Source organism: Tamandua tetradactyla, chromosome 20 (assembly GCF_023851605.1).
Source record: "Tamandua tetradactyla isolate mTamTet1 chromosome 20, mTamTet1.pri, whole genome shotgun sequence".
In the NCBI taxonomy this organism is placed as follows: Eukaryota; Metazoa; Chordata; class Mammalia; order Pilosa; family Myrmecophagidae; genus Tamandua; species Tamandua tetradactyla.
The window spans coordinates 40267423-40286509 of NC_135346.1; the positions used below are offsets into that span (position 1 = coordinate 40267423).

Here is a 19087-nt window from a genome sequence, read left to right on the forward strand (position 1 = left end):
ATCATTATTAATGTTGCAGAAACATTTTTAAGCCACTGTCTATCAGCAATTTGGTAAAAGAAAAAAATACTAGTGTTTCACAAGTAATGTTGAGAACACAGTGATATGAAAGAAACTATTAGTAAACTAAACAGCACTCTAAATAAAGAAAATTGCTGCTCTTAAGATATACTGTTCTGAGAATTATCAGAGAGAGCACCGCAATGCTAACTCCGCTGTATATGAGAAATTATTCAAGTATGCATTTGAGTAATTCTGCATTTTAATTTAACCCTTTGAAACATTAATCAAACTGTGGCTAATTATAGGAATTAAGGAATTAAACGATGGAATCTTCTAAAAGATATTATTTAAAAGGCAGTTTATACAATTACTTGTATAGATGTTTGCTTTAAAGAGGAAAACAGTTCTACAGTAATGAAAAGGGTCTTAGAAAATTAAATTAACAAGGGGGGACCAGGCTGATATGAAACTAAATTAGCATCAAATGCAAATTACAGGGTACTTAATGGTAGAAACAGGTGCAGGGAAGAACCCTAAATGAGATAAATGAATAAAACATCCCTCTCCACAAATGTGGAAGCTGACACAAAGTCAATGCTATGAATAATTCAGCAGCCTCCACACTGCTGTTGAGGTCAGCCTGCCTTGACCTTTGAAACAGGAAGTAAAATTCAGTTCAAATTTGAGTGACTGGAAATATAACTGTTATTTGTTTTTTATATTAAAAAACCCATAGAATTTTTTTAATACAGATACAGGACATATACAATGGAACTATAGTTTGAACTAAAGAGACATTACATAATCAAAGTGGTTGATAAATAAACAAAAAAATCATCAGATAAGATTTTACCCATAATCTGTTTCAATATGGAAATCCCAAAAAGAAAAAGAACAATTAGAAGCATATATGAATGCTCAACTTACTGATAACTGCCTATGAGAATAAATTTTAAAATGTTTACCTTCTTCAAATTTTGGTGTGTTGCTGTCAATTAAAAAAAAAGGCATGTCATAATTCCTTTTTAAAAATTAGCCTCACATTTTTATTAATAATAAAAAGTGATCGCTCAACATTTGCAAGATAAAACTTGGTTAAACTACATCTTTTAATCTTCATGAAACTACTTTTTTTTAATCCTTCAATCCCTGATTAATAAATGCTGCATCAAAAAAAAACACAAAGTGGATTCTTAAAGCAAATCATTCTCATAACTGAAGATCTACCATGGGTTTATTTGTCTTATATGCTTTTTTCTTTCTTTCTTTGCACGCTCAAAAAGTATTTTGTACGAACTACTGAAAGTACGCTCCCCATTTCAAATTAAATTTGGCGCCTCTACAGATTATCATGGCATGACAGCAAACTAATTTCTATAAGCTAGAGAGACAGCAAAATATATATAGTATATCACCCTCATCCTTATTTTACAGGATGGCATAAAAGATGTTTGATAACAGCAGTTATTCTGCCCTCCAGTTAGTTCTATTAAGGGCACCCACAACTTGGCTATCTATCTTTCATCTATCTTTTGTGCTTGTCAGATTAAAGATTATGTTGAAAGATGAGCTTAATTTTATTTTCTACATTCAGAGAAGGTTAAAGACACACACACACACACACACCCCTCAGCCATCTATGAGAGAGCAGGAATAAACTAGATTTTAGATTATAATTACCATATGAAGAACTTTGAGAAATGCTCCTTCCAAATGTGAGTGTTTAACACAGGCAAAATTAAACACACGGGGTGTGGGGTTTTTTATTACTATTATTATTATTATATCAGCTAAATCACTCTTCGCTGGACATTTAATAAAGGGTGATAGACCAAACACTGCTGATTTGGGGGTTGGCGTAATGACTGACCTGAGTGAAGGCTTTGTGTACAGAGTGGCTCCCCATTAAATGAGGGCTCTGTGGAACCAGCTGGTTCTCATTTTGAAACAACCGGTTTCTCTATCCCCAAGTGCTAAAGAAAATAATCCCTGCAATCTATGACTACACACTTTCTCAGAGGCAGCAATGAGAATTTGATTGTGGAGATAATTAAAGTCATTCCTGGAACTTCCAAGAAAAAAGGGGCCAGAGGTGGGGTAGAAAGAAATAAAAGAATAGTCAACGATAGTGTTTAAATTTTAAACTATGACAAATCATTCTGAGCGGAGAAGAGGGAGGAGAAAACCTAGCCCCATAGAGAATTCAGTTGAACCCGCTCCGTTTTCTTCTCTGCTCAGCTGCTCCAGAGGGAGGTTCAAGATTCAATTACACTCAGGACCACAGCTCAGAGGGTTCCGTTCGGAAGCCAAAGAATCTAAACACACCCTGAGAAGCTACTTGTCAGTAATGACACAGCACAACGAGATTTTCTTTCTTCCTTTCTTTCTTTTTTTTAAAGTTTCAGTCTTAAAAGAGTCCGTCTTCCCTGGCTGATCCGAAATGCAAAGATTCTTTAATCATTAAGAAAACACAAAGAAGATATCTATAGACACTTGGAGGCATTCGCCTCAATCTCCAAGAGAACTCATTTTTTAGAATGCCACACCATGCTACAGTAAGAACCCATCCTCAAATAGCCTGAATGGCATTTAGCTGAACCTATCTATGTTCTCTGCCCACCCGAAGATTTCAGGGACTTTGGGGAAAGAATTAAATATGTGTAATCTCTCCTTCTGGGCTCTCTGCCTTTAACAAGAAGAGATCCGTGCAAGGAGGACGATCCAGGGGCTCTCGATTAACCTGATTAGTTCAGCACATTGCTCTCATGAATGACACCTTATCTTGAAAATAAAGAAGAACTTCCTTCCTCAGTAGACACAGGAGCCCTCTAAGAAGCCACAAAGATGCAGCCTGTCCAACGTGGGCATCCTCTGTTTCTCCCCCATCTTGCCAGATCGCAAGTCAGGGAGCCTGGCAGACAAGGTGCCTGATTGGATTTTGTGTCCTAAGGACAGGAGGCAAGCTCCCGTCTGCCCAGGTGGCCTTGGAGAAGGTGGTGGTGGGGGGGCGGGAGGGATGCCCTGTGGGCAACTTCAGGCCCCTTCTTTCAGAGTCAACCAGGCACATGATGGGATTGGGGGTAAGGAGTGGGGGGCCGGGGGGAGGGAACACACACACTTTTCATTAACCCTTCAATCGCCCAGACTAACACATCAATATTATACCTGCCTGGAAGGAAAAAGTGGTGAATTCTTAAAACTTCTACCAGTTTATAATGCAAAGGCACTGCTTAAACCCATGTGTCATGCTACCACTGGTTTCATGCTTGACATGATGGAAGATGGCCAGAGTACCTTAGAAAAATAAAAGCTTTTCCTAAACTCTCTGAAATCTACTTGTTTGCAAAGGATGAGATATACAGGTGTGTGTTTTGTTTTGTTTAATCCATGTTATCTTGTGTAATAGACTGACTAGTGAACAGAATATATTCTTGAAAATGTGCTTTGTGAGAATGTCAACAGCAGGATTTTTCACTTACTTGTCTGCTCCATGATTTATTTGATCAATTAAACAGTTAGGCAATGAAGAGATTTGCATGGTAATCGTGTGAAGATTAACATTTTTTTAAGTGTAACAAATTTAATATTTTATCTCACATTTTCTGTTTCCCATCATTCTTTAATGGAAGTTTCTTTTCACTTTATTGTGTGGTTGTAACAAAGCTGTCTTCATGCAGGGAGATAAGACCACCAGATTCAACAATCACACTTCTAGCTTTCATCATTCTTTCTTTCATTTCACATTAACATCCCTTAAGTACCTACTCCCAGCCAGGCACTTGCTGAGGAAGCACCCCAAAAGGGGTGATCTCAGCCCTCTTGGGGCTTACTGTCTACCTCCTAAAAAGATCATCAGTCTCGCTGGGCTCAGCAACTCCAACGGAAACTAAAATTAGAATCCCATAGCTAAATAACAGTCTTAGAAATCTCTTCATTCCAGACCTTATTTTTTAAATAACTGCCATCTTATCCTGAATATGTACTCTGTGCCAGGAACATGGTCTCCATGTATTAATTTACTTATTCTCACCACACCCCTACTAAGTCGGAACAACTACTGTTATCTCCATCTATAGGTGGAGAAACTCAGGGTTAAAGAAGTTCAATGATCTGCTCACAGTCCCCTGATTCCGGAGCCCGTGCTCTGAATTAGTGCCTGTACAGCTCAGAGGAGCGAGATAAAGCCACAGAGTTTGCCCAAGTTCAACACCACTTGGGTGTGAGCTGAAAGGCAACTTCAACCCCAGGGATAATTTTCCTCTGCATCATCATCCCGGTCTAAAATAGCATTCTTCTATGTTTTTTTAAAAAGTCACAATATATTATTTGTTTACACTTACTATTTGATCTAACTTATCAGTTTCTGTCTACTTTGAGACACTAAAAGCTCCCTGAGGGCAGGAGCTATGGCTGACCTATTCACTGTTATATCCACAACCCTGAAAACAGTGCCTGGTGTGTAATAATACTCAATAAATATTAGTGGAATGAAAAAATGAGTGAGTCCTCATCTAAGAGGACTCAATTACTGTGGTAGACCTCAGTAAGGCAACCTTACATATAAGAAAGTTCCACAGGAATGATCACTTTGAGAATAAAATCCACAGGGAATATATTATGATCAAATACAAGAGCTACTTGATGCTAAAGCACAGGCCCACTGCTAGGCATTTTAACCTTCACAGAGCTGCAAATTAGGTATGGCTTTTCCCATCTCAAAGAAAGAAAAACTGAACTACCTGAGGCTGATAAGTAGCAGTGGAGGGATTTGATCCCACATCCAGTGGAATCCAAAATCTATCCCTTTTCCATCCTATCGTTCTTCCTCCCAAATATCTTCTCTAAGATTTCTCTTTGGATTAGGGTCTGTTTTTCCCAGTGAAATGCACAATGGTTCACTCATCAAATTAAACAAAGACACATAACTCAAACATTGGTCCAGCAACGGTACAACAATTTTCTAGGTCTTTTAGAACTGGTTAGTTGAACAGAGTTAGTGTGATATATGGAAACGATGAATTGTGGATATCAAGAAAATTTTAAACAAGATTGTCTGACCCATTGTTTCACTGGGCCTTAAGAAGAGTAAAAAATCAGGGTGAGAGCTATGAGAAGGAGTTTCTAATCACTCAGTTCATCACTAATTCAGTGTGTGGAAGTGGATCATCCCTTAGGCTGTGTGCCTCAGTTAACAGATCTGTAAAATGGAATACATTTACACCCATACATGTTTGTGAAAAGAATTCTCTGAAATATAACACCTTCAAGAGCTTGACAACTTTGCAAGGACTATCCAGACATAAATTAATGCTAACTATACAGCAGTCTTGGATTGTATTTGTTTTAAGGTGCTCATAGGCGAGGAGTCAGATGCTGGTCTTTATATGAGAACTTATGGAATGGAGTACTCCACCTTCAACAGCTACAAGAAGGACTCAAATTGTTCACAGATATCCTGAGATTGGAACCTGGCTTTACGAAAACTCCAAGATTGTGGAGAGAAACATGAACGTTTGACAAACAATAGCTTCAAAGATAACCAGATTAACTCCTGACCAACTTCTTTGCTAAACAACTTTTTGATAAATAAAAAAGAGAACACTCACTTTTCATCTTTCTTTTTTTTATGCATGATAAGCTTATGTGTGTCTGTGAGCACGTGCATGAGAGAAAACAAACCCGATGTAAGTCCAGGGCTCTTCAAACCACCTTTGAATTTTGTGAGGGGCATGTCAACCCATTGTGTATCCAATACTGTATTAAAAATTCCATTAAAAAAGTTACCAACAGACTGTCATACTAATAAGTGAGAAGCATATTAAAATAGAAAAAGCATCCCAGTAGTTGATCTATTGCACAATCATTTAAAAAAAAATTCTAAGTAGCAATATTATCTGATCTTCAGATGGGATTTTTTTTTAAAAGGAAGCTTTAGTCAAATCGTGACTGCTTTGGAAAGGGGGTGCCAGGACACAACCTTCTGACCACGAGAAAAAGTCATCCAGCTGTGCACCGCCAGAGTCTAAGGCCCTGGGACTGTCCAGAGCAGGCAGTGTTCATGTGAAAAAAGCAGCAGCTATTATCATGAAACAGCATAACCTAACATTTCACTTTGATAATTTTTCAATTCTTTGCTTAAAAAGAAGAAAAGAAAAAAGTTATTCCAACCTGGAAACTGTCATGTCACGAGCTACCAGGACTCACATCCTACAGAGGGACTCTGTCTACCCCACACCCTCCCGCCCCAACACTCCCCAACCATCCCCCACCCACCACTGCACACTATCAATATTTAGTCAATTGAGCAGCAAATGGGCAAAAGAGTTCTCAAAGGATTCTTGATACTGCTTAAAGGGGCATTTTTTACAAAACCACCACCACCTTTACATGAACCAAAATTTGAGACAAAACCCTGTAAAAATATGTACTGTGACCATATCCAGAAAATAAATGTGCGTGCTCATTTTGATTGTTATTTTCTCTTTTTTCCCCTGTACTGGCACTGACAGTGTTAAAGAAAACAATAAAAGAACAAGTGAGTGTACAGTGTAGGATTTACTGGCATTTACTTTTAATCTATGGCCCTCCACTCTGTAGCTCATCGGGCTTCGGTCAGTCCTTTTTGCTCCTTTATATTTCATGAGGGGCCCCCCATGCTGCTACTGAGAGACAGAGCCCAAGTGTCTATAAGCTTTTTGTCAGGTAAAAAGAGAAGAAAAAGGGAAGGAACAAGAGGAAAAGCAAAGCTAAGAGGCATCTATTAGATGTCACTAGGCTTTTGTATTCAAGTCAATGATTCGGGATTAGAGTATTTGAAATAATCTTATTGAGAGGAATCAAAAGGCCCACCGAGTGAGAGGCTGCTCTGTAGCATATGGCGAAGGCGCGGACAATGTCTTATTAAAGATGTGTTGGCTAACACTATTACTGTTATATTACATTATAAAACTATTGTGCCTCAGACAGTTAGCGGGCTGGGATAGTAACCGAATGCCGTTTTGGACGTTATTGTGTGGGATCAAGCTATATAATTTGCCAGCTTGTCTAGTTAAGTCATTACAAGTAGGGTTTTGGGCATGTTTGGAACTGGAACCAGGCACTTTACCTTCAAAGATAAAAATCCCCAAAGCACACCGAAGATTACTCTGTTCCCACTGAATATGGAATATACATTATATAGATGAAATGCTAATGGTATTACCTTCCCCAGAATCAGTTTAATTACGTTTATGTCAGCGAACATTCTACTTCATATGTGACCACCCCAAAAGAAAATATAAGGCTAGAATGTTTTATGGTTTAAACACCCTCCCAAGGAAGAATATGCACACATACACACACACACACACACATTCAGCTTCACACTTTAGTGAGATGAGGGCAATTAAAATTCTATCATAATAAGTATTGTAATGTTAAAACCTTAATTTGCTCCCGGACAAAGGTTTATATCAGGAGAAATAGTTTGTGAGGGTGATTTCATCTGCCCCCACCTTTAAAGGCAGCAAGCAACCAAAGGCTAACCTATACCGTTCGCCATATTGCATTGATTGCAATCCGAGTATTTAGGTCACTTTTACACTGGCCAGGACAGTATAGAGTTACACAGTGTGTAAAGAGAGAAATGGGATGGAGGAGAGGGAGAAGAAGGAAGAATTGGCAATCTAGTTCAGATCACACCTTATGCAAATCGTGATGACCAAAATATCATCTTTTTATATGCAGGAGCCTCTAAAGAGAGTTTTAAAAATCTGGCCAATTTTTATTAGCGAGTTTGGTTGGGGGTTGGAAGCAGGGAGGATTGAGGGGAATTTATCAATGGAGAGTTGCACTTGGGGAGTTTTTTTGTTTTCCTTCTAAGCAACTTCTATTAGAAAAGTAAAAGCATGTTTAATATAGCGATTGTTCTGATCACAAACTGACTGTGCAAAAGTAGTAATATGACACACAGGGGACTTTGCACTGATTTTCTGTATTTTTCCAGATCTCTTACAAAAGTGAGGTCATGATTACATGTGATTTAAAAAAACCCACCCCGTGAGCTGACATCAGGGCCGTTACACACACACACTGCTGATTCTCTAAAGCTCCGTTAAATACATTTCTTGGAAGTTGCTGCCATTATTTCCTTTACAGGAAAACCACTGTTGTTCATTATACAGTGTCTGCAGTAGTATTATACCATGTAAAAGTACTTTGCATTATGATATATTGTCAGCGTATTTGAAATGCATTTTAATGTATCTTGGGTGTGTATTGAGTAATAGCTGATAGCAAATGGAATATAGACTGCTATTAGCTTATTGTATTAGTTATTTTCTTACCACGGTAGCACACTGCACACAAATACGCAGGGCTCATTGCATATTCAGAATGGTATTATCTGATATGTGATAAAATGTGGAGTGATGCTCACATAAGTCTTATCTCTAATAATCACATATGAATTCCCACTAGAAAACAAATGTTTAGATACACTAAGGTTAATACATAGCTGTAAATCCATGCTCGGTGTTGACACTGGTTTTCACTTTTGGAAAAAATGCAAACCCCTCAAACCAGCAAAGAGGACAACAATTATCTCGCCTGTGGCAAAATTTTAAAGGGTCAAGTTTTCCCTTTATTTTAACCAAGCATTCAAGGTTAGGAAATCAGGTGCTATAAAAGATTTATCAGAGAGCTGAGAAATACGTTTACACCTCTGGCTCTTCCTGTCCCAGATAGCTGCTTGTGTATTGTTCAGAACGATTATGTTTAGTGGCTGGACCTCCTAAAATGGTGGAACCCAAAATAATAATAGTTCTAACATCAATAAAATGAAGCCACAAAACTTTGCCTTATTTGCAACTTTAATAAAAGTGTGTTTATTTTCATGTTATTTGAGAAACTTTATTTTTACAAAGGACAAAAAAGAAAAAATTCTTAATGAAATTTTGGAATTCATTGTTGATGATATAAGATTAACAAGGAGGAAGTCATTGATTGTTTAGGGGCCCAGATGCCTCAGAATCCTATAATAATATACTCCCCTCCCACCCAATGGTAAAAAAAACAATCCTAAGGTTTTACTATTGTTTCCCTATTATAGAGACAGACAAATGCATTAAATAAACAGACTGGATTTATTAAATCGAGAAAATTAGCTTGAGGGTAGGACAATACAATTCTGCACTTTTTGGAAAAGTCCTACCTTAGCATCTAGACTTTTAGGAATGGATCTTAAATAAAACTGTCTGAGCAAACCTGACAGGGTTAATCTTTTGTGTTCATATGATGGATATAATATAAAAATCAACAGGTAAAATGGGCATTCTAATATTTTCATTACTGAACATTGTGTTTTACACATTAATCATAATACTAATTCAATTACGTGTAACCTAAATGAAAGTAACTTAGAAATGGAAGACTTTCAGAAAGTCCTTAAAAAAACTAGCATAGTAGTTTTTTTTTTGGGGGGGGATACCTTTGATAACTGTGGTCTGAACAGTAGTAACCCCAAGCAGATGAGTTTTTCATGTTACAAAATTTGTATTTTGGTTTTTTTTGTTTGTTTAACATCACACGTCAAGCCTATATCTCATAGGTGCAAGCTGTAGATACAGGGATTCTTATAAATGGAAAAGAAAGACATGGCAACTCTGTTATGGTTACCATAAACCAACCATAAACCAACCACAAACCTATTAGTTGACAGACTTTAAAAATCCATGTTTTTTATATTGGCTGTGAAGAACCCAAAACTTGAAGATTTCTTGAATCCTGGAAGGACTGTGTTAATTCCCACAAGACAGGAGGACATAATTTAGGGAAGAATTTCATCCTTTACTATTTATACCCTTATACATTTAAAAAAAAATATTCACTTCTCCACTGCTGAGGATCCACAGTACAGGGAAATAAAGAGCTGGACTCTCATTTTCTCCCCTTACTTAGTAATATAAGTATTTCATCAATCACACTGATCCTAATTTGAAAAAACAAGCAAGTAAGCAAACATTGAGCCACAACTCTGTCCCTTCCTGTGGGAATAAAGCAACTCAAATCTGACCAGAAACTTCAGGTCTTGTGTGAAAGGACTCCCATAGCACAACTGGAGGACAGAAAGAAATATTTTTGTGCTACCATCTGTATTCATCCATGTAATTGCTCAAAGACAGTTTAGTGAGGCAAGAGTAGGAAAATAAAGACTTTTGTCAGGCAGATCAAGAATGGATGTAATCCTAACTAACCAGATATGGGATAACCATCAGCGTGCTTAATATATTCAGTCTGAGCGTGTAAAAAAAGAAGTTTTGCATATCAAAAATGAAAGATTTTTTAAATAGACTTAGGAAAAACTGGGTTCCCAATTCAGACTACCCTGTGTGACTTTTGTCATTATCATCTTTTCTGATTCTTACAAGGTAAACCTAATTAAGAACCTCCCTCATTAGTCTTCCAGAAAAATTAGCACAGCTTATGCTAATTACTCCTGCAAAATTTAATAAACTCGCTGAAATGGGAATTGTCTAATGAGGTTTTATTTATTGAACTAAGATAACTCCAAGGAAAACGGTCAGGACACAAGGATATCCAGTGTGGTAATAAAACCACAATATATTCAATTTCTAAACATGAATTTTATTGCAAACCTTTTAAAATCAAATATGAGTTACTGTGTGAATATGAGAAAGCGATCTCCACTTTAATTCTCTGGAAGTCACTTTTGGCTTTTTACTTTAACAATAATTACCACACATAGCCCTTTACCTCAACCATAATGAAATTTGCTATTATTAGCTCCTCGTCGTCAGCTATTAAACATAACACATTTGACTTTTCTCACATCTACACAGCCCAAATATCTGGATAATTGGGCAGAGGCTGGGTTTTATGCTTCTTAATCAAGCTATTTGCCATCAGGCAGAGATATAACCTGGCAGTCAACTCCAGTTGTACACTTCCTCCATTTAAAGCAATTTTCCTATAAACTTTTCTGAAGCAACTTGACAAATTGTCACAATTGTAAAAAGAGTTTGGGTCATATTTTTCTCACTCCATTGCATGCTCTTATAATAGAAAGAAATAGAAATCCATTTTCTAAATCACAGAATGTGACTGCTGATTTTATTAATTCTACTTTTTTGATACAACATGCCAAGCTGATATCCCCAAGTCATCAGCAACAAATAATACAACCGCAATTTAACAAAGAAAATAGCTTACCCTTCACCATTGCCGTCTGACCAGAAACTATACCTATAAATAGTTTTCCTGAATAACCACTGCTGAAAGTCTTTTGACTGATAAAAATAGCAGCGTTCTTCCAAATTCCAAAGGACAAGCAAAAGGAGCTAAAAGTTATTGGTGTCCAAAAGGTGACTGCATATTAAAACTATGCTAAATCCTAGCACAACGACCAACTGTATCCTCAGCTCTATAATTGCATATTGCATGCATCTTGTAAAAACAGTTACTGTTGCTGCTGAACGCAGGCCCCATAACCTATTTTTATAAAATATGCAGGGATTCGCATCCATGAATCTGAAAGCAAATCAAACGCTAAGCACGTAACACAGATATTATGCAATCAGTAATACAGAATCAAATAGGAAACTGTGAAATTCAAACACGGTTGCCATCATTTTTTTTTCCTTTGCAGCAATTTTGTGGAATTGAAAAATCTTTTCTATTTTGCCCTTCCTTGCATACGTTCTTTTCTTGTTGTTATTCTCTTCTCTCGTTGTTAAAAATGGAAGTTTCACATATCAGCAGACAGGACTGGGGCTTTTAAAACCTTTGGCAGACTGAAGGACAAATAAATTCTGAAAACTCAGATGCAAATAAAAATAGCTAAATGGACTTTTGCATATCAACTGGCATCACCACTTGAAAAGATAGCTGAAGGGAGACAGCGGCAACAGCCAGCAAATAAACATATGTTGGGCCTTGTGCAGAGATACTGGTTTTCAGCCGTTTTTAAAGTGCTTCTCTCTTAACAGACCAAGATTGGCTACACTCTGTTTTCTACTTTGTCAAACCAAAAGGGAAAAAAAGTGAAAAGGATAAATGTCATGAGTAATATCTCTAAAGCCACCAACAGTATAAAGTGCATACTTATTTTGCCCAAATTGTTTGAACTACTTCAGCCAAGAAAAGGTTTTAAGTACTCTACTGGGACAGATGCAAGGCGGCGACAATAGAAGCCACACTAATGCAATCCAGGTAACACAATCCTGTTTCAAAAACACGGTCGGGCTAATTACAGCGCTGCTGAGTCAAGTTTCTTATGCCATCGCAACCCACAGGAACAGGTCAAAATCAAATGTTATTCAAACCACAGTCATATCAACCTTCTATATCAGAGTCACAAACGAAGAACTTAAAAGCTTAACCCATTCACAAGCCAAAAAAAAGTGTTTTCTTTGCAGGTGGCAAGGTAAGGTTCTTACCATCCTCTAAACCAAAAGGAACTGAATGGCAGAACAAAATGCTGGTAGTTTCAGAAGTTTGGGTGAATACCTGGGTCCTTTCATCAGAACAATTTCTTTTTAATAGTAGCATAAGAAAAACTCGCTTAAACTTACAAATGGTATTTTAAAGAGGTAGGTTGAAATGAAACAAACAGCATAAAGGTGATATAAATTTTTGACCTTAGTCATTTGAAACTTATTTTCCACTGTGGGAAAAGAATCATATGAATGGCATATCTGCTGTTGCAAATAAATCTTCTATTCTATAAGCAGCACACAACCTGACTACACATTAGATTTTCATCTTTTACTGTGACTCAAATACTTCTCCTAGCTTATATTAAAACTTTTATCAAGTAAAAGTATGGTTTTTAATCAGTCATCTGATTAAGAGCTATTTAATTAAAATATCTGATTTAATGCAGACTTTTTAAACTTACTCAGCAATCAAGATTGGGGTAAACCTAAAGAATCACATAAGTCAAAATCAACAATCAGCCTTTTGGTATGAATTATGATGAAGCAAAGTAAATGCTGTTTGGTTGCTCTCGTTCTTTTTGTAAACTGAAAAATGATAAATCAAGCCCCAAATAGGTGAAAAACTGGAAAGACAGTGGTTTGAGGTCAAAAGTCAATATTACCAAAGCCCGAAAAGGGGATTTTTTTTCCGACCCTTGATTTCCTCCAGTAGGAATCAGTCACTCTTATTTGTAGGACTCTCTTTCCAGCTAGTAGAAAGAACTCGCTGACAACTGACAGTGTCTATAAACCTTCCAGGCCATTTAACTCTCAATGAGTAATGCTATGTAAGAAATGGTTTTGCATACATGTTTCCATACAATGAATTTCAATAATTAAAATGTAAAATGAATATTTGGAATGCAAGTTTGCATAATGTGTGCACACACTGACTCGAAATTGCACGGAACAACTAAAACAGATTTATTGTTCTACAGTGATTTACTTGGTCATGTCAGATTAGTAATATGGATCTGTTTAAAAACACAATAATTAAGACAAGCAGGATAAATTAATCAACTTACAATACGGTATGAGCTGCAATCAAACACGGGAAATAACAGCAGAAAATCTTGGTTCACAGATCTCTTTAAACTGCTTTTATGCATAAATAAAACCTTAAAATGTAGATGGATTACGTCCAACAGAACTACTGTAGCTAAAAGTGATAATGATTCAAACATTTTTCAAATAAAAGTTAAATATTTATAAGCACCCAACCACATTTCATAAATCACAAACTATTATTATTTTATTTCTGAAGCCTCCTGGCACAGCATGAGGATTGAGACACAGAAAGTCAGGAAAGAAAAAAAAAATCTCTTTAGGAGCATGAATCAGACATAAAACCGGAGCAATCCATGAAACAGGCCTCCGAAAAACATTCCACATGGGCTTTCCCAGGAATCGCAACCCCTCGGCACAGCTTAAGTCATGACCAGCAGGCAAATTTCGGCCACGTGCGTCCTTAACCCTTGCCCACGAATGGCCTAAGGCAGGTGTTTCATTATAATGAGGAATAAAAATCCAGTGAAAGAAGAGTGGTCCCTACCTGTCAATTATCACTGGATCTGAGGGAGTCTCATTTCGGTTGCCACAGCTTTTCTTGTCACAACAGCGGCTATGGAGCAAAAGCAAAAGGATTTAATACAACCATTACAACGAAAAATCATCATTTAGGCAAACAGAAGGTTCAAATTGCTAGGTTGCAAATGCTAGAATTACCACAAAGCCGTACCTGGCAATCAACGGATCCCTGGGACAGAAAATTCTATTGGGTCACGTATGGGTTAATGGCCAGGCTTAAACCTCTCCCTGCACAAAGAAGGAGGGAGGAGAGGGGCTCTCCCCTGGCTGCAATTGATGGCCCTACAACCCTACAGTGGGGTCTCCCCATCACTGCCCGTGCTGTTGGAAGAGTTCACTGTGAAGTGCATTATCATTACATCTACCCAATGAGAATATTCAGGGTTGTGGGTGGCTCGAGCGCTCTTCCCACAAGATCACACTAATTGCATGGAACACTTCCATAAAGAGGTATGAGTGATTTCTCCCCCTCCAGTCATTTTGTATTTAATGGAGTCCTTTATCTTCTCCATTCTTTTCCATGGGAGAAGTTTCCTTCAACCATAGCCTTTCCAAAATTTTAGAGCTCTAAGCGTTTACCTTTGAACCAACTTCATGAGAACAAGCGCACAACACAATTAGTAAAATGAGAATTGTCAAGATGAAAAAAAACGTGGAGAGCCACGTGCACTCTGGTTTTTATGGCCTGCGCTGGCCATCGTTTTGGTTTTCGGGTAGCATTATGGACGGTTCATCCAATGGTTAGCACAGCTCTGAAAATGGATGCTCTTTATTAGGGTCAGAGACGGAACAGCCACTACCAAAATCCCACCCTAGATCTGATCTTAAGGCTGACAGGTTTTGTTTTGTTTTGTTTTGTTCTGTTTTGTTTTACTGGAGATGCTTGCAAAAGGTGATAAATTAGTGTTTTTTTGAAACATGCCGGAGGGAGGATTGACTATCCATCTGAAACTTGTTTACAAATAAAAAATGTATCCACTGGCCAGTCTACACCAAGGGCCATCCTGTGAAAGTACATATTTGATCAGTCAAGCATGGGGGGAGGAGGGATTTTAAGTTAAATCCAAGGGGTTAACTTTACCACAAGCCACAATTCAAATATGCACTTTTCTCCCTCTCTCTTGCACACACACACAAATCTGTGCACACATGCATGGCTTAGTGAATCACAGAGCCTAAATTTAGAGAGCTGCTGGAAAGAACCAAACATTGAACTTCATTTTCAGGACCCAGAAATATTCCCAGCATAGGGAGCCTTCTGCCAAAGTTGGGAAGTCTTGTTCCCTTGCTGTAACAATATATTTCTGAGAAGAGAATCAGCTTCCAAACTTGGTGCTAATGCTCTGCCTCTCATGTCTCCGGAAAGCAATAGTAAGAATTGGATCTCCTTTGTCAAAGCCCCAACGAAAAGCCACTCCACCCACTTTTGCTTTTCTGATGCAGGGGAAACTAATTCTTCCAGGCCTGCGTTCAACTATGCCAATACTTTTGGGATAGAAAGCCCAAAGCATTCCAATACCTAAGAGATAGATGAAGAAACAAGGGAATGGAAGTGTAAGCAGTTTAAAAATAAACTCCATCCACCCTGAACTCTGAGTTCCTACATTGTGAGAATTTGCCAGAATAGCATAGTGGTTATGAACACTGGCTCAAGGGTCAGACCTTCCTGGGGCACCTTGAGCGAGGCACTCCACATCATCGAGTCCTACTTTCCTTGTTCGGAAAATGTGGGCAACTCTAACACCCACTTCTAAGTGCCAGGGCATGGATTCAATGCAGTAAGGGTGCAAATCCAGGGCTGGGCGAGTGGCAGCTTCACTGCCTCTGCTGCATCCCCTGTTCCTCCTAATAGTGAGCAGCTCTGCTGTGCAGAGGCAGATCATACACAGGGATGAAACCTGATGGGAAGCCCAAATTCGCCCTCATTTTCCTTTTCCAAACAGCAAGGGGGCAGAGGTAGGATGCAAGCCTCCGGTGGCTTTTTTCTCAACCTCGCCACAATCCTGCCTGGACTAAATGTCCTCCAGGCACCATTCCAGCTTGCACGATGATCTCTGTGTAGAGAACCTCCATCTCCAGCCTCTTCAGTTCTCTTCCTTCCCACCACCACCACCCTGGACCAAGCCACTTCCACCTCTCACGTGGACTCCTCCCGTCGCCTCACCTCCACCTCCAGCCCCCCCACCACCACCCCCGGCCTGGCTGCTCCACTCGACCCCCTACAATAGCCAGACTGATCTTTTCAAAACATCAATGAGATTGTATCACTTCGCTGCTCAAGACCTTTTAATGACTTCCCACCGCACTCAGAATAAATCTATGACACGACATGATGCCAGACCACCTCCAGACCTCCTGTCACTCTCCTCCAACTCGCCAAGCTCCAGCCCACACTGGCCAATTTCCATTCCTCTCATGTGCCAGCTCATCCTGACCTCGGGGCCAGGTCCACACGGGCCTCGCTCCTCCATCCCTTCCCCACTCGCTAACCTCTACTCCCCCTTCACCGCTCAGCCCCGATGACACTTCCTCAGAGTGGTGTGTGCTGACACCCATCCTTTATCTAAATCAGTGCCCTCCTGTTATTTCCTCTCAGGGCACTTTGGCACACTGCAAATTATATTGTTACAGATACATGTGTATTTTTTACTATCTTTCTTCTCCCCAACTCCCACCCCATTAACCATTTGCTTCATGAACTAAGAAATTGTCCATTTTATTTACCTAATAAGTAGTACAAGTTCAGGTATTTGATTGATTGATTGACCAACTGAATGACTGAATGACTTTAGGAACGAATAAATATTATGGATTGGGGGAAAACACAATACAGGAAAGGAGGAGCATGGCAGGTAAAGGAAGCCCAACTGACCCTCGGAGCAGGCACTGCTGAAAAGGAAGCTGCACCTCCCCACCCCATACCCTAAACCACTTCCCCCGAGCACCACGGGCCACCCACAGCCTTTTATTTAAGCGCTTGTCTTATCTCTTTAAAATAAAAATGACCCTGAGAGGAGCCAGATGAATTGAAGTATAGTGTAAATGAGACCTATCCCTTCTGCACTGTGCCCCAAGGGACCCAGGGAAGCTGGCAGACATGAAGAACAAAAAGGTAAAAGGAAAAAATATGGGGAGAATGAAGAAAAGAAGAAAAAACAGAATGAATAGTCTGGGACATTCCTCAATACTCATAAAGAGCATTTTATGTAAAGTAGCAAAAATAGCCAATGGGTAGCCTGTTTCTCAAGTCACGTCACTGCATCGTGTGTGGCATCTTGACTGCACCTCGGGTGGATATGCACACTCACCACATGGACTAGACACATGCGTGTGTGCATTTGGGATTCTGTGCTGCTATTAAAAAGAACGAGGAGGATTTTTACATACTCTCATGGAAAGAAGTCTTCATGATGTTATGACTCAAGAGAACCAAATTACAGAATAGTATGTATGATATGGTTCCATTTCTGAGAGAAAAATGAGAGGGAGAACTTGCATGGTTCACTCTTCACTTCACTCAAGGCTCTGCACAAATGTCACCACTTTAGAAAGGCCCTTCCTTACTACCCCAGAGCTCTTTGTCCTCTTATCCTGTCCTTGACAGCCCTTGACGCATTGTACTTGCCTTCTTCTTTGTTGCCTCTCTCTTTCACTAGAATATAAGCCCAACAAGAGCAGAGTCCACCTGCTTTGTTCACTCTTATGTCCCCAGCAACTTGAATAGAGCCTGGCACATGATAGGCCCTATCCATTTTTCAATAAATAAATAGAAATTTCAAAGAGGTGACCTATCAGGAGTGGAGCAGGAACTGGGGAAGCATGTAGGATATGTATTTTATATTTATATTTCTGCTCTGCCTTGCAATACAATATTACTTTCCCATTAAACAATTTAAAATCAACTTCAAAATGTGGGGAGGAAGGTCTGCCTTAGACTGAGCTGAACTCTATCTCCCCATAGCTTTCTAGGTCTAACCATCTAGAGCCAAGCAAAGCAAGAACGTATCCCTCTTTCCTGTGCCAGTCTTTCATGCCCCCATGAGTTCTCTAAGCTGAACTGTACTAGTTCTTTCTATTGAACTCAGAAGAACCAAGAAAGTTGGGTGCCAACCTCCCCCATATACAAGACAGACACTAAACATGAAGGACAGGCTGAAAAGAAGACAAATTCACTTATGTTTAAGGCAGAAGACGGCTCTACGAAACAATAGAGTAGGTGCAACAACAGATGCAAAAGTATTTAAAGGGAAACATTATATGAATAAAAGAAATCACAATGATAATTATGTCCATATTACTGTATGTTAGATGGGCCTTCTTTCATTCTAAACAGCATTTTGTCAGTTTCTACTATATGTGTCAAGCCCTGAGCTGGGCACTGTCCATAATGGATGAGGCATTTGCTCCTAAAGCGGGCATCTATTGGGGTACTGATTCATTTTGTCACTAGCAGAGGAGTCCAAAGTTAGGCAGGTGCTACCAGTATTTTACATCTCTTCCCAGCCTATAGCTTGTGACCAGAAGGCCACACGACTGGTCACAGGAGTGGGTGCCCAGCAGCTGGCGTGGGAGCACTGGGGGCTCAAAACAGCACCCCTGTCCTCCAGAGCGTCGTGCATCTCCTGAACAATTCTGCGCACCCAGGAAAAAGAAAACATATGAGTCTCTTCCTCGGCAGCCTAACACGGGTGGAAAATCGCTAGTGAGCCGACTTGCAGCTCCATAAGTAAGAGCAAGAAACATCTGGTGGCTCGCTGCTCATGGAGCCTGCCTGTCATCCCTGGGGTTCAGCAGTTCTTTAGCTACAGACTCTCTCCCCTGGACGAAAGCATCACTTTTCATCTCAGATTTACAGTAAAAATCAAGACTCCTTGCACACCCATTCAGTCAAAGTGGCCAAAGAATAAGCTCTAGGAACTATCTGAATAGTCTGATTAATAGTTATAAAGATGACTGTTTCTTAAAGAATTTGTTACATAAATAGGCTCCTCTATCCTTTCTTTTCCTCCCATGTCTTAAAATAA

At 39.2% G+C, this 19087-nt stretch overlaps 1 protein-coding gene across 9 annotated transcripts in view; it reads right to left on the reverse strand.

Annotated features, from left to right (window-relative positions):
• The window catches only part of EBF1 (EBF transcription factor 1), a 387329-nt gene that overhangs the window by 348756 nt on the left and 19486 nt on the right, over positions 1 to 19087 (reverse strand). For all 9 annotated transcript variants that reach the window (XM_077137554.1, XM_077137549.1, XM_077137553.1 and 6 more), the window contains exon 6: positions 14029 to 14097. In XM_077137554.1, the coding sequence (XP_076993669.1) occupies positions 14029 to 14097 (69 nt within the window). The remainder of the gene's footprint in view (positions 1 to 14028; positions 14098 to 19087) is intronic.